The following is a 19433-nucleotide window of genomic DNA, read 5'->3' on the forward strand; positions in this document are numbered from 1 at the left end:
CAGCCCATCACATCCATACCAGTCAATATTGTAATCCCATTTTTCAGCATGTATCTTGTGGGCGGCACGGTGGCACAGTGGTTAGCACTGCTGCCTCACAGTGCCGGAGACCTGGGTTCAATTCCCTACTCAGGCGACTGACTGTGTTGAGTTTGCACGTTCTCCCTGTGTCTGCGTGGGTTTCCTCCCACAGGTTAGGTGAATTAGCCAGGATAAATTGCCTGTAGTGTTAGGTAAAGGGGTAAACGTAGGGGTGTTGGTGGGCCGAAGGGCCTGTTTCCACACTAAGTATAATCTAATCCCATAGCTTGGTTCCAGATTCCCACCAACCTCTGGGTGAAAATGCTTTTCATTCACATGTCCTTTCAACCTGTTGCCTCTTGATTATTGATCCCTCCACCAAGGGGAATGTTTCCTTTCTGTTTAGACATGTGAATTAATAAAATCAATCCATGGACAGCATGGCAGCTCAATGGTTAGCACTACTACCTCACAGTGCCAGGGACCTGGGTTTGATTCCAGCCCTGGGTCACTCTCTCTGTGGGTTTGCTCTGACTTCCTCCCACAGTTCAAAGATGTGCAGGTCAGGTGGAGTGGCCATTGGAAATTGCCCTATAGTGTCCAGGAATGTTTAGGTTACGTGGCTAGATTGGCTCTGGGAAATCCAGGGTTGGGTGGGTCTGGGTGGGATGCTCTTCAGAATGACAGCATTGACTCACTTGGCTGATTCTACAAATCAACTTTCTTATGTGTTGCCCATCAGGGTCTGGCTAAAGTCATTTGCTGGTGTATATGCCCTGCAATTGTCCAGGAAGTTTAACCTTCTGATGGATTGATTGACATTTCCTGAATCTCGCTACAATTTTTTTATGCATTCGGGGGTGTGGGCGTCGCTGACTAGACCATCATTTATTGTCCATCCCTAATTGTCCACATGGTAATTAAGAACCAACCACATTGCTGTGGGTCTGGAGTCACATGTAGGCCAGACCAGGTAAGGATGGCAGTTTCCTTCCCTAAAGGACATTAGTGAACCGGTTGGGATTTGGTCATCAATAGATTATTTAATTCCAGATTTTTATTGAATTCAAATTCCATCACCTGCCAAATGTGAACCTGGATTGCCAGGACATTACCTGAGTCTCTGGATTAACAGTCCAGTGATAATACCACTGGGCCATTCTCTCTCTCTCTCTCTCTCCCTCTAAGCTAAGCATAGGAGACTGAAGGGGCCAAATATTATTATCCAAATGCTTACAAGAAATGTTATGCTGGTTAATGCCTCATTTAAATCAGAGATAAGTCGCTACAACTGAAGTGAGTACCATAAACCAGTCACCATCACTCCCCTGAGCTATGTTGACAATGTGCAGGGGAAGCAGTGGCCTCTTTGATGCATCCACAGATGCTTCCTGCCGCCTGCCTTGTCAGAGGTTTTGTCTACATGTACCAGTGACCGTGTTTAGCCTTATGGGTGAACCAAAGGAAAGTGAGGACGGCAGATGCTGCACGTTCAGAGTTGAAAAGCATGGCGCTGGAAAAACACAGGGGGTCAGGCAACATCCCAAGTGCAGGAGAATCAACATTTCAAGCATAAGCCCTTCATCAGGAATGTGGAGGGGTAAGGGGCCTGAGAGATAAATGGGGGGCGAGGGGAGGGTACAGGTGGGACTGAGAGGGAGGTGGGTGGGAGGGCAATAAGTGGACGCAATTGAGAGGTGATGGTGATAGGTCGTGGGGAAGGTGGAGTGGAGAGGTGGGAAGGAAGATGGACAGGTAGGACAGGTCAAGAAGGTTGTGCTGAGTTGGAGGGTTGGGTGTGACATAAGATGGGAGAAGGGGAGACTTGAAGTGGATGTTGATGCTGTGCTTATGGGATGTAGGGACCCAAGGCAGAAGATGAAGCATTCTTCCTCCAGTTGGCGGGGCGGTTTTGATTTGGCGGTGGAAGAGTTCCAGGACTTGCATGTCCTTGGGGGTGTGGGGGGGGGGAGTTGCAGTGGTTGGCCACAGGGCGGTGGGGTTTTGGTGTCAGTCTGTTTAGTCATACAATTGTTCTCTGTAGGAAGTGAGATGACACAAGAGCTCCGGTCTCAATGCTGTAAAAAGGGTGAATGTGTAAAAAGGATTTATGAGCTTGTCAAGAAAGATGGTAAACCTTTTCCCTCAAAAAGGCAGGGTGGGGGGGTGACCTGAATGATACCTGCATGATGGACTACTCTATTAAAGGCACTGCATTTACAAAAATGAGACATACTTACTTTTACTGTTCCTTGACCTTTTCCATTTGCTTGTATTGTGAATTTTTCAAGGGCACTCATCTGAAATATGAAGAGTGTAGATTAGCCATTCAATCTGACATTGCACTTATTTAACATTTAAAAAGGGAGCAGGAGGAGGCCACTCAGCCCTTTGAGCCTGTTTCAGCATTCAATATGATCATGGCCATTCATCCAACTCAGTCCTCTGCTACCTGTGTTATAGCCCTGGGTTATAACCCACAAATGTTCAATATCTTGGTGTCCAATATGTTCTGTGGTAGAGAATTCTACAGGGTCATCACTCTCTGAGTGAAGAGACATTCCAAAAGGGTTAACGTAATAAAATCGAAGGAGGAAACCACACGATAAAGTGACGTAACACTTTAATTCAATCTATGATTGGCCAAATTAGAAATGAAAAGAAAATTATTGAAAAGCTGCCTGGTGCCCTTCTGTTCTTTGTCCTCAGAATGTGACTGAATGGTAAGGGCTGAAAAATGGAGGTGGTGAGGGGGTCCTTTTCATGACCTGAAGTGGTGGTGAATATGTGTGACCAAGAATCCAGATTGCAAGTTAAGAATCATATAATCACTGCAGTGTGGAAGGAGGCCCTTCGGCCCAACAATTCCAAACTGACCCTCCAAACAGTAACCCAGCCAGACCCATTCCCCTACTTGACTAATGCACCTAACTTACACATCCCTGAATGCTATGGACAGTTTAGCATGGCCAATTTACCCTAACCCGCACGTAGAGTCATAGAGTCATAGAGATGTACAACGTGGAAACAGAACCTTCAGTCCAACCCATCCATGCCGACCAGATATCCCAACCCAATCTAGTCCCACCTGCCAGCACCAGGCCCATATCCCTCCAAACCCTTCCTATTCATATACCCATCCAGATGCCACTTAAATTTTGCAATTATACCAGCCTCCACCACTTCCTCTGGCAGCTCATTCCATACACGCACCACCCTCTGTGTTAAAAAGTTGCCCTTTAGGTCTCTTTTATATCTTTCCCCTCTCACCCTAAATCTATGCCCTCTAGTTCTGGACTCCCTGACCCAAGGAAAAAGACTTTGCCTATTTACCCTATCCATGCCCCTCATAATTTTGTAAACCTCTATAAGGTCACCCCTCAGCCATCTTTGGGTTGTAGGAGGAAACCCACACACCCAGGTGGAATGTGCAAACTCCACACAGGCAGTTGCCCAAGGCTGTAATTGAACCCAGGCCCCTGGCACTGCAAGGCAGCAGTGCTAACCACTATGCCACCCCTGGTTAAGGTGAAGCATTGGAGAGAATGGAGTTCTTGTCCATCTCATTGGTAGCTGTTACAATATTGGGAATCACAGTCAAAATAACTCTAATGAAATGTATCTTGCAGATAATGCACAATTCATTCTCAGTGCAATCGCGGTTGTGGACAAATTTCCCTCTCTTTATACTTTCCCCCTGCACAGATCTCTGAAGTCTATGCATGGCAGTGACTTCCAGAACCTGTCAAAATGCATCAGCACACCAACTGGGGTGAGCAAAGACTCTGAGATCTGGTTGCAATGTTGGTTTGCTGGGATTGATACTGAGCCTGAAGTCCACCGAGTGCCAAACAAGCAAGCTGCTTTGTCTCTGGCACTCAGCGCTGAAGTGATGCACAGTTCAGGTGTACTCATGTGCTGGCATACCACTTGAGCCTCATGAATGCTGGAGAGGCCTTGAATGAGCTAGCAGGTGAATTAAGTCAGGCAGGGTCTTATCCAGTCTTAGCTAAGACATTGCAGCCAAAGCGATAATCTAGTTCTGGTCTTGTTATAAGATTACTGGACTAATGGTAGGCTACTTGGTAGTGTGGATGAGCAGAGGGATCTTGGGGTCCATGTACACAGATCTCTGAAAGTTGCCACCCAGGTAAATAGTGCTGTGAAGAAGGCATATGGAATACTGGGCTTTATTGGTAGAGGAATTGAGTTCCGGAGTCCTGAGGTCATGTTGCAGTTGTATAAGACTCTGGTGCGGCCTCATCTGGAGTATTGTGTGCAGTTTTGGTCGCCATACTATAGGAAGGATGTGGGGGCAGTGGAACGGGTGCAGAGGAGGTTTACCAGGATGTTGCCTGGCATGGTAGGAAGATCGTATGAGGAAAGGCTGAGGCACTTGGGGCTGTTCTCATTGGAGAAAAGAAGGTTTAGGGGAGATTTGATAGAGGTGTACAAGATGATTAGGGGTTTAGATAGGGTTGACAGTGAGAACCTTTTTCCGCTAATGGAGTCAGCTGTTACTAGGGGACACAGATTTAAATTAAGGGGTGGTAGGTATAGGACAGATGTTAGGGGTAGATTCTTTACTCAGCGGTTGTGAGTTCATGGAATGCCCTGCCAGTAGCAGTGGTGGACTCTCCCTCTTTATGGTCATTTAAGCGGGCATTTGATAAGCATATGGAGGTTATTGGGCTAGTGTAGGTTAGGTAGGCTTCGGTCAGCGCAACATCGAGGGCCGAAGGGCCTGTACTGCGCTGTATTTTTCTATGTTCTATGTTCTATTAAGGCTAATTCTACCAAATGTAAGGTTTCATGGTGTCAAATCAGCAATTGCAGTATCACAGAAGGTCAGCATGAGATCATAAGAAACAGGAGCAGGATTAAGTCACTGAGATCACAGCTGATCATCTCTTCAGTACCATTTTCCTGCATTCTCCCTGTTTCTCTCAATGTAGTTAACAGGGAGGGATCTACCATCTCAGTCTTGCTGACTCAGTCGAATCTCTGGGACAGGGCATTTGGAAGCTCCATCACCTCTGAATGAAGGAATTCCACCTCATTAATTGCCTGCTTTTATTCTGCCAAGGAGGAAGTACTGGGAATTAGAGGTAGTCATTGCTAAGTATTCATAGCATCATAGAAGCCGTGCAGTGTAAAAGAGGCCATTTGGCTCATCAAGTCTGCACTGATTCTCCGAAGAGCATCCCACCAAGACCAAGCCCTTACCCCCTGCATTTCCCGTGGCTAATCCACCCAGCCTGCACATTCCTGGATGCAATGGGGCAATTTAACCATGGCCAATCCACCTAACCAACACACCTTTGGACACGGTGGCACAGTGGTTAGCACTGCTGCCTCACAGTGCCAGAGACCCGGGTTCATTTCCCGCCTCAGGCGACTGTGTGGAGTTTGCACGTTCTCCCTGTGTCTGCGTGGGTTTCCTTCGACAGTCCAAAGATGTGCAGGTCAGGTGAATTGGCCATGCTAAATTGCCCATAGTGTTAGGTAAGGGGTAAATGTAGGGGTATGGGTGGGTTGTGGGTCGGTGTGGACTTGTTGGGCTGAAGGGCCTGTTTCCACACTGTAAGTAATCTAATTATTCATTGCAGAAATATGACATTCTGTTTGTTGGTCAGCAGTAAAGAGACTGAGTCACCTGACAAAGTTAAAAGTTGAAACATTATATTATCCTAAGACCACACACCTGAAACACACTCAAGGAACTGAATGGCCCATTCCTACTTCTGTGAAACATAAATAATTACTTTCTCCAGTCTTGCCAGACCTATCTCTCACATTTCACGGTTTTTATTTCAAAAATCCAACATTTTCAGAATGGGGTTTTTGAAGGTACTATTGTAGGAATTCAGAGGCCTGGCCAAATGACCACGAGAGATGAGTCCATTTCTTGCTGTAGGAAATATATGAGATGCTTTGTGAAGGTTTCCACTCCCCTACAGTGACAAACCTGGTACCTCACCACGCAGTTGGCTGGCTGAAAATTGTACATCCGTTACATGCCATCGGAATTTGACAAGAATTCCTTTTCTGTCCACAATAAAACTATCAACTCCTGAGCCAGTCAACACAAAATTATTGAGCAAAACAGGTTTTAAACATCATAGCTTCTGAAAACATATATGCAATGCACTTTCATGAAGTGGGATGAATGAAGATGCAGTGAAGCATAAATACAGGCGCAGACCAGGAGGAACGAATGACCCATATCGTTACTGCCCACTCAATGCAATGTAACGCAAAGTTAGTAAATACACTTCTATAGTTTGGAAACAAAAATACTATATTGAGAAACAGGCGCAAAAGCAAAATTACAATACTTATGCTCAAACCAACAACAAGCACAAATCCCCAGTTAGGGTGCATCAAAAAGAACTGCTTTAAAATAGATTTCATGTAATAACTCACCCTTTCTGATTTTGCCACGTATTTACTTGTTGAGTCAAAATGCCAGCTAACTGGTCTGTTCCTGCCGGGAATGAGCACCTTCACGTCCAAGTCAATTTCTTTCACTTCGGGAATATCCATCTGATATTTGGCAAGAGCTTGTAAAGCAACCATTGTCGCCTAAGGCAGGGTGGAAAGAAAAAAAAATGTTAGAGGAAATTGAGAAGTAAAAAATTTTAAATTGCTTGCTTAAGAAATATTTTATCGCTTGGGTTCAATTTAACTCCTCAAGAAATTTCAGAACAGACAGCGTAAGCTGTGTTCCAATTCCCGTTTGGGAGTGCAGGAGATAAAGGCATTAAATCTTAAAATCTCATAGAATCACATGAATCCAAAATCAATGGATGAGTCTGCACATTACAAACAATAGACAATAGGTGCAGGAGCAGGCCATTCGGCCCTTCGAGCCAGCACCACCATTCATTATGGTCATGTCTGATCACCCACAATCAGTATCCTGTTCCTGCCATGTGCCCATAACCCTTGATTCCACTATCTCTAAGAGCTCCATCCATTAGCTTTCTATTATTCCTTAATGGGCTGGAGGTATCACTGGCAAAGTCAGTCTTTGTTACCAAAAGACAGCTCGGCTTCAGAATCTGTGGTGAACCACCTTCTTGAACCATGTGATGAAGGGAGATCCACAAAGCTGTCAGAAAGGGAGCCCCAGGATTTTGACTCAGCCACAATGGTGGATATATTTCTGAGTACGTTAGGGTGTACCACTGGGTAAAGAATTTACAAATGTGGTGCCCCTTTGCACTTCCTGACTTTGTTCTCGGAGGTACTAAAGGTTGCAGGTTTTAAATAAGCAATGTAGTGACAACTTAAAGTCATTTTAAGCAACTTCGCACTTTGAAAAAGCTCCGAACTAAATCATTTCTTCATCATAAGGATGCCATGAACTTGCTCAAAGGGACACTCATCAGCTAACACAGCGTGATAGAGTTACAGAGTCATACACATGTACAGCAAGGAAATGGACCCTTCGGTCCAACTTGTCCATGCTGACCAGATATCCTAAATTAATCTAGTCCCATTTGCCAGTAGTTGGCCAATATCCCTCTCAACCCTTCCTAATCATGTACCTATCCAGATGCCTTTTAAAAGTTGCAATTGTACCAGACCCCACCACTTCCTCTATTAACTCATTCCATACACGCACAACCCTCTGAATGAAAAGCTTGCCCTTTAGGTCTCTTTTAAATCTTTCCCCTCGCACCCTAAACCTATGCCCTCGCATTCTGGACTCCCCAGTCCTGGGGAAAAGACCCTGGCTCCCACACTCCTGATGAAGAGCTTATGCTAGAAACATTGACTCCCCTGCTCCTCAGATTCTGCCTGACCAGCTGTGCTTTTCCAGCACCACACATTTTGACCCTGGCTATTCACCCTATCCATGCACCTCCTGATTTTATAAACCTCTATAAGGTCACCCCTCAGTCTCCAACGCTCCAGGGAAAATAGCCCCAGCCTATTCAACCTGTCCCAATAGCACAAACCCTGCAATCTTCGCAACATCCTTGTAAATCTTTTCTGAGTCTTATCAAGTTTCACAACATCCTTCCGATAGCAGGGAGACCAGAATTGAACGCAGTATTCCAAAAGTGGCTGAACCAATGTCCTGTACAGCTGCAACATGACTTCCCAACTCATATAGTCAATGCACTGACCCACAAAAGCAAGCACACCAAACACCTTCTTCACTTCTTATCCACCCACATTTAAGGAGCTATGAACCTGCACTCCAAGGTCTCTTTGTTCAGCAACACTCCCAAGTCTTTACCATTAAGTATATATGTCCTGCTCTGATTTGCCTTTCCAAAATGCAGCACCTCACATTTATCTAAATTAAACTCCATCTGCCAAACCTCAACCAACCGACCTATCTTATCAAGATCACATTGTTCTCTGAGGTAACCTTCTTGACTGCTCACTACACCAGCAATTTTGGGGTCATCTGCAAACTTACGAACTATCCCTCCTATGTTCACATCCAAATCACTTATATAAATGACCAAACACAGTGGGCCCAGCAGTGATGCTTGTAATAGACTGCTGGTAACAGGCCTTCAGTCTGAAAAGCGACTCTCTAGCACTAACTGGTTTTTATTTGCTTATTTAATAAAACCTGGTAGTAATAAACAAAAAAAAAGCTCCTAACAAATAAAACTGAGTTTCATCATTCAGTATAAGCAGATCAAATTCTTACTTGTTCAGTACAGTATATCAGCAACATGAAATGGTGACGGTTATTGAATCCAAATCGAGAGTGTGGTGCTGGAAAAGCACAGCGGGTCAGGCAGCATCCGAGGAGCAGGAGATTTCTGGCATAAGCCTTTCATCAGGGATGAGGTTTGTGAGCTGAGGGGGTGGAGAGATAAATGGGAAGGGGGGGGTGGGCCTGGGGGGTGGGAAGGTAGCTGAGAGTGCAATAGGAAGTGAAGGTGTCCTCACTTTCTCCTTACTGAATCCTATATCAATTTGCCAAATCAGATGCTCGCACTTTGCACATTTGGAGGACCGAATATCTTAGTTAGATTGCTGATCTGACAGCATTGAGGAGCTGCTACAGCATCAGAAAATTCATTCTTTTTGAAATAGAATATGATTGCGACCATGTGCACTGGTTTATAGAACATAGAAAAATACAGCACAGTACAGGCCCTTTGGCCCTCAATGTTGCGCCAATCCAAGCCCACCTAACCTACACTAGTCCACTATCCTCCATAAAGAGGGAGGGTCCACCACTGCTACTGGCAGGGCATTCCATGAACTCACGACTCACTGAGTAAAGAATCTACCCCTAACATCTGTCCTATACCTACCACCCCTTAATTTAAAGCTATGCCTCCTCATAATAGCTGACTCCATACGTGGAAAAAGGTTCTCATTGTCATGGTAGAAACTTTAATTGTAAAGTTTCCATTGGAATTCAACGAGGGAGATGAGCTGAGTGTAGGCATTTCTGCCAACTCTCATTTCAACTTTGCAATTCCCAACAACATGTTTGGGGTGTAGAATTATACCACCTCAAATCTGGGCAGAGGTGCTCCAACCCTTTGCAAATGGTGGAAATATGTTACTCACTACTATCGCTATCACTTGTACCACAGCAACCATGGAGAAAAGGGCTAACTGACAACACTGCAGAGGTGGGTGGAGTGTGTCAAGAGTAAGTGATTGTGCAGGTCAATATGTAATGTCTTTTAATGAGCGGCTCAGAAAACACTAGCTGGACATTCATTGCTGTTCATAGGCTCTACTGCAGTTAGGTAATGACCCTGCTTTCTCCGGGTGACAGAATCATTGTAAACCTCCCAGATCGTGGACATGTCTTTGAGATGAGAGCAAGCCCATGCATCCATCCACAGCAGTGTGAGACTGTCCCCTTTCGCCACACTTTGGGATTCTCTGGGAGTTCTGGTTAACCCTGCCCCACAACCAACATCAACAAAAACAAACACCAAATCGTGATTTTGTTCAAGTCCATCAGATCTGGTGGGTCTTATGTGCCACAATACTTTGAAAACTCTGTTCTCCAAGATTCTTGCTAGACGTTGCTAATTTTCCAAAGAGGTTGTTACAAATGTAAAGCTGTATTGAGCAACCTGTGTAGTGCTGTAGCCACCTCCATATTCACTCCTTCGAGACAACCATTTCACTAGTTTGCCGGCTTTGTCGAATTCCTTCAACTGCACAAGAGTGAGAAGGGAATATCCTGTGGCCTCAATCGTGTACAATGAGTTAGCACCATTAGTGTCGGCCCAGTATGATTGGTCTAGAAGGTGTAAGAGAAAGAAGTAGTTAAAATGGTGATCTTTTGGTATTCTTTCCTTTATTGGTCAGAGGATTGGAGTTGGGAAGTCATGTTGCGGCTTATAGGACATCGTTTAGGGCACTTTTGGAATACTGCGTGCAATTCTAGTCTCCTTTCTATTGGGAAGATGTTGTAAAACTTGAAAGGGTTCAGAAAAGATTTAAAAGGATGTTGCCAGGGTTGGAGGATTTGAGCTATAGGGAGAGGTTGAACAGGCTGGTGCTGTTTTCCCTGGAGCGTCAGAGGCTGAGGGGGTGACCGTATAGAGGTTTATAAAATCATGAGGGGCATGGATAGGATAAATAGACCAAGTCTTTTCTCTGGGGTGGGGGAGTCCAGAACTAGATGGCATAGGTTTAGGGTGAGAGGAGAAAGATATAAAAGATTCCTAAGGGGCAACTATTTCACAAAGCGAGTGGTATGTGTATGGAATGAGCTGCCAGAGGAAGTGGTGGAGGCTGGTACAATTACAACATTTAAGAGGCATTTGGATGGGTATATGAATAGGAAGGGTTTGGAGGGATATGAGCCAGGTGCTGGCAGGTGGGACTAGTTTGGGTTGGGATATCTGGCCGGCATGGACGAGTTGGACCGGAGGGTCTGTTTCCGTGCTGTCCATCTCTATGACTCTATGACTATGACCTCCACCAAATAGAGCGGTCTATACTTTTCTTCTGTCATCCCACTGGTAACAATGAGTCTTTAAATTCTTCACCCACAGTTGTCAATATTAGCAATTATACATAATCTACAGAGATGTGATTGCACAATCTGGAGAAAATGAGACTTGAAATGAGGCTTCCTGGCTCAGAGGTAGGGACACTACCACCCCACTACAGATCAAAATCGGCAGGTATGATGTAGTGTGTATCACAAAGACATGGTTGCAAAGGGGATCAGCGTTGGGAGCTGAATATTCAAGGATATACATCTTATCAAAAAGATAATACAGGTGGGCAGAGGGGGTGAGGTTGCCTTTTCAGTAAGAAATGAAATTAAATCAATAGAAAGAAATGAAGCAGGGTCAGGTGGTGTAGAATCTGTATGGGTAGAACAAAGGTTAAAAAAAAATGGAGTTGGAGTTATGTACAGGCCTCTAAACAGTAGTCAGGAGCTAGGGCACAGGATACACCAGGAGATAGAAAGGATGTGTGGGAAAGACAAAGTTACAGTGATCATGGGGGATTTCAATATGGAGACTGGGAAAATCAGTATGGAAAAGGATTGCGAGAAAAAGAATTTGTGGAATGTATCCAAGTTGGCTTTTTGGAGCAGCTTGTGGTGGAGCCGACTAGGGAACAGGCAATACTGGATTTAGTGTTGTGCACTGAGGCAGCCTTGATAAGGGAGCTTAAGGTGAAGAATGGCTCAGAAATAAGTGATCATAATATGGTTGAATTTTGTCTGCAATTTGAGAGGGACGCGGTAGAATCAGAGGTAAAAGTATTACAGCTGAACAAAGGCAACTACAGAGGCATGAGGGAGGATCTGGGTAGAATTGACTGGGAGAGGAGCCCAACAGGAAAGACAGTGGAACAGCAATGGCAGGGGTTTCTGGGAGTAATTCAGGAGACACAGCAGAGATTCATCCCGAGGAAAGAGAAGCATGGTACAGGGAGGATGAGGCAACCATGGCTGCCTAGGGAAGTCAGGGATAGCATAAAGCAAAAGGGAAAGCATATACTGTGGCAAAGGGCAATGGGTAACCAGAGGGTTGGGAAGCTTACAAAGACCAACAGAGGGCAACAAAAAAAGAATTATGGAGGGAGAAAATTAAATATGAGGGTAAGCTTGCCAGTAATATAAAGGAAGATTGTAAGAGTTTCTTTAGATAGCAAAGCGCAAAAGAGAGGCAAAAACGGATAATGGGCTGCTGGGAAACGATGCTGGAGAGATAGTGGGGAGCAAGGAAATGGCTAAGGAACTGAATAATTACTTTTCATCAGCCTTCATGGTGGAAGACAGGCGTAGTAGCCCAAAAACTCAAGAGAGTGAGGGTGCAGAGCTGAGTATGGTGGTCATCACCAAGGAGAAGGTGCTAGAGAAACTGAATGGCCTGAAGGTGGATAAATCACCTGGACCAGATGGACTACACCCCAGAGTTCTAAGGGAGATAGCTGAAGAGATAGTGGAGGCGTTAGTAATCATCTTTCAGGAATCGCTCGAATCAGGAAGGGTCTCAGAGGACTGAAAAATCGCTAACATAGCACCCCTGTTTAAAAAGTGACTAAGGTAAAAGACAGAAAATTACAGACTGATTAGCCCAACCTCAGTCATGGGTAAGATCCTGAAATCCATTGTGAAAGATGAGATTTCTGAATACTTGGAAGTGTATGGTAAAATAGGGCAGAGTCAGCATGGTTTCATCAAGGGGAGGTCATGCCCGACAAATCTGCTAGAATTCTTTGAGGAAGTAACAAGCAGGTTAGACCAAGGAGAGCCAGTAGATGTAATCTACCTGGACTTCAAGAAGGCCTTTGACACGGTGCCGCACAGGAGGCTACTGAGTCAGATAAGGGCCCATGGTGCTAGCATGGCTAGCAAGGTGCTAGCATGGATAGAAGTTTGGCTGTCTGGCAGAGAGCAGACAGTGGAGATAAAAGCGTCCTTCTCAGGATGGTAGCCAGTGACAAGTGGTGTTCTGCAAGGCTCAGTGTTGGGACCACAACTTTTCACTTCATACATTAACAATCTAGATGAAGGAACTGGGGACATTCTGGCTAGGTTTGCAGATGATGTAAAGATAGGTAGAGGGACAGGTAGGATTGAGGAGGTAGAGAGGCTGCAGAAGGATTTGGACAGGTTGGGAGAGTGGGCAAAGAAGTGGCAGATGGAGTACAGAATGGGAAGGTGTGAGGTCATGTACTTTGGTAGGAAGAATAGAGACATGGACTATTTTCTAAATGGGGAGAAAATTCGGAATTCTGAAGTGCAAAGAGACTTGGGAGTTCTAGTCCAGGATTCTCTCAAGGTAAACTTGCAGGTTGAGTCAGTTGTGAAGAAAGTAAATGCAATGATGGCATTTATTTTGAGAGGACTTGAATATAAAAGCAGGGGTGTACTTCAGAGGCTCTACAAGTCTCTGGTCAGGCCACATTTGGAGTATCATGCACAGTTTTGGGCCCCATATCTCAAGAAGGATGCACCGGCCCTGGAGCGTGTTCAGAGGAGATTCACGAGAATGGTCCAGGAATGAAAAGCTTAACATATGAGGAGTGTTTGAGGACTCTGGGTTGATACTCAACTGAGTTTAGAAGGATGGGCGGGGGGGAGATCTAATTGAAAGATACAGAATACTGAACAGCCTGGACAGAGTGGATGTTGGGAAGATGTTTCCATTAGGAGAAAAGACAAGTACCCAAGGGCACAGACTTTGGGATGGAGATAAGGAGGAACGTCTTTGGAACAGAGATAAGGAGAAACGTCTTCAGCCAGAGAGTGGGAATCTATGGAATTCATTGCCACAGAAGGTCTGGAGGCCAGGTCACTGAGTATATTTAAGACTGAGATAGATGGGTTCTTGAGTATCAAGGGGATCAAGGGTTATGGGGAGAAAGCAGGAGAATAGGTTGAAAAACGTATCAGCCATGATTGAATGGTGGAGCAACACAATAGGCTGAATGGCCTAATTCCTGCTTCTATGTCTTATGATCTCTAGTCTTATATACTTTATCTAAATTAAGTTTAGAATAAGAAGCTCAATCAATTAAATTTCTGTAATAACCAACAAAATTATTGATTTATTATAAAATCAAGACTTATTCCAAAAGGCATAGTGTTGATAAACACATAATTTGAAATGTGAAAAACTGGATTTTAGCTCTTTTAAATAACCAGTGAACATATACCTAACAATGGAAGGAAAAATAAATACACTTTATTTGCAGAGATTAACTTTTTAAAAGTAGGCACTTTGGCAAAATAATTATTTATGCTCAGAGGTTGAAAGGGTGCAATATGAAATATTTCAGATTGCTTTTCATCTACTGTTTTAAAGAAGGGTTATTGGACCCAAAATGTTAACTCTGCTTTCTCTCCACATGTGCTTCCAGCCCTGTTGAATGTTTCCAACAATTTCTGTTTTTGTTTCTGACTTCTAGCAATTGTAGTTCCTTATTTCGTCTGGTGTCCTGGCACAGGCAAATGGGCATCACCAGAAACATGTCGCCACCTCAAAGCTCTTCTCAGAAGTGGTGTGTTCAGGAGATGTCAATGAGAGGTTTCCTTCAGAACTCTTTGGGACAAGAATTGCTTCAATTTTTCAGCTGTCATATGAGCTCCTCAGAACAGTTCCTCAAAAGATGGCAAAGGCTAATCCCAATCTGAACTCTAAACCACAACCCCTGAAAGCCATAAACCCACGCATGTGACTTCGAGAAAAACCAAGCAATTCGATAGCCAAGAGGGCAGCACGGTGGCTCAGTGGTTAGCACTGCTGCCTCACAGTAACAAGGGCCTGGGTTCGATTCCAGCCTCTGGTGATTGCCTGTGTGGAGTGTGCACATTCTCCCTGTGTCTGTGTGAGTTTCCTCCGGGTGCTCCGGTTTCCTCCCACAATCCAAAGATGTGCTGGGTAGGCGGATTGACCATGCTGAATTGCCCATAGTGTTCAGGGATAGTTGGAGTTAGGTGCATAGGTCAGGGGTAAATGTAGGGGAATGGGTTTGGCTGGGTTACTTTGTGGAGGGTCAGTGTGGACTTGTTAGGCCGAAGGGCCTGTTTCCACACTGTAGGGATTATATGAATAATCTTTCAACTTGGACAGTTCACTTAGCTCATAACATTTCATTTCCACAAAGTGGTTTTGAAAGACAACTGTCCAATAGTGCCCTTTCAATGAACTTCATATAAAAATATAAGAACAAGGAGCAGGAGTAGGCCGTCTGGCCCAACAAGCCTGCTCCGCCATTCAATAAGATCATGGCTGATCTTTTCGTAGACTATGATCTACTTACACGCCCTCTCACCATAACCCTTAATTCCTTTACTGATCAAAAAATGATCTAGCCTAGCTTTAAATACGTTTACTGGGGAAGCCTCAGCTGCTTCCCTGGGCAGGGAATTCCACAGATTCCCAACCCTCTGGGTGAAGAACTTCCTCCTCAATTCAGTCCTAAATCTGCTCCCCTTAATTTTAAGGCTATTCCCTCTTGTCCTAGCTTCACCTGCCAGTGAAAACAATCTCTCTGCATCTATCTTCTCTATTCCCTTCATAATTTTATATGTTTCGACATGATCTCCCCTCATTCTTCCAAATTCCAATAAATATAATCCCAGTCTACTCAGTCACTCCTCACAAGCCAACCCCCTCAACTCCAGAATATAATGAACCTCCTCTGCACCCCTTTAATAAAAAGGTCTGGTTTCATCTCACTATGTCAGGCAGCATCCAAGGAGCAGGAGAGTCAACGTTTCGGGCATGAGCCCTTCTTCAGGAATCATGACCGAAACGTCGATTCTCCTGCTCCTTGGATGCTGCCTGACCTGCTGCGCTTTTCCAGCAACACATTTTCAGCTCCGATCTCCAGCATCTGCAGTCCTCACTTTCTCCTTTCATCTCAGTATGTCAAGTGAACCAATTTTAATAATCATTTGGACACAAGCCCTTAAGAAGTATTAATAATGAAAGCACATTCATAGAAAATGTGATTGAGTCATCCGTTTCAAACAAATTAGGTTTTCATCGTTTTCTCATGAGAAAAAGCCCCATGAAACATAACTTTATAGAAAAAGTTAAAAATCACACAACACCAGGTTGTTGTCCAACAGATTTATTTGGAAGCACTAGCTTTCGCAGCCCCCCTTCTACATCAGGGGCAGTATTCTGAAAGCTAGTGCTTCCAATGAAACCATTGGACAATAACCTGGTGTTGTGTGATTTTTAACTTTGTCCACCCCAGTCCAACATCGGCACCTCCACATCATTTTTAGAAAAATGTACACTAGCAACATTCAAATGTATTGTAAAAGAGATTGTTGCCTGCAAAATGTAAAAATCACTATTAGAATTCCATCAGAAAAATGCTGCTGCTGATTTCTCCTTTTGCACTAGAGTTAAAGATTCTGGAAAAACAAATCAATAGCCTCCTGGATTGGCCTTTTTAAAAATTAGGAAGAAGGATTTCAGTGAACAACGAATACTGACTTAAAAATGAAATTTGGTTTTGCTCTCCTCTAACCAACTGCCTTGGACACAAAAGCAACAGATGGACCATGCTCAAGATTCCTACTCAGCTGTATTCCAAAATGAACAATTATAAACCATTATCCTGCTACTAACACACCAAAGTTGCATTCCTGACTGGTCCCACAAAGTTAAAATGTCATATTCCTTGTCACTAATAAAGCCCAGGAACATCCTCCCTCTCCATCTCCTCCCTGTCATCGGGAAGAATGTCACATACAACATTAGTCCTACAACAGCAAGAACTCTAAGGTTTCTAGGATCCAGGAGAGGGTCTTTAAGAGACTTGCCATTCTAACTTCAACTTATTTCTCTCAAGCACTGCCCTCTAGCCTGATAGCAGGGTGTCTCTAGTTACAGACTAACCTAGTGGGATGTCCAGGGCTGGGTGCCTAGCATATAAATGAAGTATAAGAATAGGGAAGTCTTACTGCAACTGCACAAGGAGCTGGGGAAACCACATCTGGAGTTCTGTCAGTGGCTTGGTCCCCTTATTTCAGGAAAGATATCATTTCATTGAAGGCAGTTCTGAGAAGATTCACCAGTATGATCCCTGGTGTGGAGGGAATGTATTATGAGAAAAGCTTAAACAGATTTGAATTTGACTCACTGGAGTTTAGAAGAATGACAGGTAATCTCACTGAAACATCTCGGATTCATCAGAAACTTGACAGGATAAATTTTGGGAGGATGTTACTCCTCATGGGAGAGTATGGGATAGAGGGCATAGTCTCAGAATAAAAAGGTGCCACGTTAAGACTGAAATGAGGAGGAATTTCTTCTCATAGTGGGTTGAGAGTCTATGGAACTCCTTGACAGAGAGCTGTGTGGACAAAGTTCTTCTGTATATTTGAGAGACAGACAGACAGACAGATACATGATCAATCGGGTAATCAAGGGTCATGGGTAAAGGACTGGAAAAGGGACATGAGGAAAGACCAATCAACCATGATCCTATTGAATGGTGGAGCAGGCTTGATGGGCTGAATGGTCGACTCCTGCACCTATTAGTTATAGTGTAATGGTCTTATAAACAATGCAATATGAAAATGAAACAGAAAGGACTGGACCTGAATTTCACCTGTGGTCCCATTTAGGCGTAACGCCAGTGTCACTCAATGGGATGGAATTTGGATAAAATAAACTAATAATTTCTTACACTGTCCTCCCATTTTGTATTGCTAATTAAAACAACTTCACTGCGGTGGCACGGTGACTCACAATACCTTCGGGTGTCTGTGTGGCGTTTGCACATTTTCCCCGTGTCTGCATGGGTTTCCTCCGGGTGCTCCGGTTTCCTCCCACAGTCCAAAGATGTGCAGGTCAGGGTGGATTGGCCGTGCTAAATTGCCTCATAGTGCTAGGTGCATTAGTCAGGGAGAAATGGGTCTGGGTGGTTTACTCTTCAGAGGGTCGGTGTGGACTTGTTGGGCCGAAAGGCCTGTTTCCACACTGTAGGGAATCGAATATAATCTAAAAAAACTCCCCAGCCTTTAATTCATGGTTTTATATATAAGGGAAATTATCATTACTTCAGAGGTGCAATCAAACCAGAATTTTCAAATTACCTTTATTTCCGTAAATATTTCACTTCCTCCCGATGTGCAGAGATGGACAGAATAACAAAAGGAAGGTTCTTCAGACAGGGAGAAGAAATATGCAAGCAGCTACCAATCAGGCTTACCAGGTGAAGCAAATCTCATCAGGGTGTTCAGTTTGTTGATTTTCAATAATGAGAGAGCATAGGCTGTTATCGCCACAGAATATGCCCTCTTCAGATTTTCAAAGCGTAGGTTCAGGTAGTCTCCTGCTCTTTGGATGCTGTCTTCATAACCCTGAAATTAATACATCAAAATTAAACCAAAAAGTTTTCAAATGATGTTTCATCAAGTGTCATCTGCTGCCATGTACTGAGCATAACGCAATAGGTATTAAATACGTAAAATCAGTGCCATCTTTTATCCAGGTTAAAATCTCAAAAGCATCAATTTTCCCCCAATAATAGAGTTCTTCATCTCTGAAAATGGATACTGCAGTGATCAGGCCACTGGGGACCTCATAGAAACCACATTCCCTGATTGGGACTGTTAACCTAGTCCAATTAGGGAGCCCTGGCTGACAGATAGAGGTCAGAGGTTCTGTTCACTCTGAGAGCTGGCTCTGAGGGAGTCGGAGCAGTATCAAGGACTCTCCATGTGTCAATGAAGGTTAACTTGATGATGGCATAACAGCCTGTGTGGAGTTATTTCAGACACCAAGCAAGGATGGAAAATATGTCAATTGAAGTTGGACAGCACGACTGTTTTTTTGGGAGTACAACTTCAAAATAATCTCTTACCTTTGGGTTCATGTGGCTGTAGCATAGAAGGCAAATAATATATAGTTTTTCAGCAGTACTGTACGAATCATATACATTGGACAGTGTAGGATTGCCAAAACTTCAGTTCGTGTTTTGCAAGGCTGCATTGTCCCACCATGGATGATGTTTTTTTCCGGTTTGACTTCTGCCAATCCAAATGATCCATCCTTTCAGTTTTGCTAGCATTCCATAATCTATCCACTGCGACTAATCGCAGTCCTTTCTCTGACTTCCCCCCCCCCCCCGACTGCCAATCTTTGGACTTGCTGCTAGCCCTCAAATCACTCCAGCTGCTGATTGCTCCAGCCAGGCACCTTGTGTGGCATTGAGCTACATCAATCTCACCCCAGCTCCATGCGCCAGCAGCGTCTGCAGCAAATCCACTGCTTCAACCAAAATGGCTACTTCTCAGAGTCGAACGAGATTACTCCTCAGTCAGATCAAGAGAGACAGCCTTCAGTAAGGGGGTCCTAGCGGAGTTAGTCAAGGGGAGGATCTGCTATTGGGACCAGGGCTTGAAATTTAATTTAGATGAACGTGAGGTGCTGCATTTTGGAAAGGCAAATCAGGGCAGGACTTATACA

At 44.2% G+C, this 19433-nt stretch overlaps 1 protein-coding gene across 1 annotated transcript in view; it reads right to left on the reverse strand.

Annotated features, from left to right (window-relative positions):
- The window catches only part of LOC132835854 (complement C3-like), a 119397-nt gene that overhangs the window by 33059 nt on the left and 66905 nt on the right, over nucleotides 1-19433 (reverse strand). Inside the window, exons 29-32 of the mRNA XM_060854950.1 lie at nucleotides 18175-18325; nucleotides 10098-10267; nucleotides 6448-6606; nucleotides 2262-2321 (exon numbers count right to left, since the gene is read on the reverse strand). Coding sequence (XP_060710933.1) covers nucleotides 2262-2321; nucleotides 6448-6606; nucleotides 10098-10267; nucleotides 18175-18325 — 540 coding nt within the window. The remainder of the gene's footprint in view (nucleotides 1-2261; nucleotides 2322-6447; nucleotides 6607-10097; nucleotides 10268-18174; nucleotides 18326-19433) is intronic.

The sequence above is a fragment of the Hemiscyllium ocellatum genome, chromosome 45, assembly GCF_020745735.1.
Source record: "Hemiscyllium ocellatum isolate sHemOce1 chromosome 45, sHemOce1.pat.X.cur, whole genome shotgun sequence".
Taxonomy (NCBI): domain Eukaryota; kingdom Metazoa; phylum Chordata; class Chondrichthyes; order Orectolobiformes; family Hemiscylliidae; genus Hemiscyllium; species Hemiscyllium ocellatum.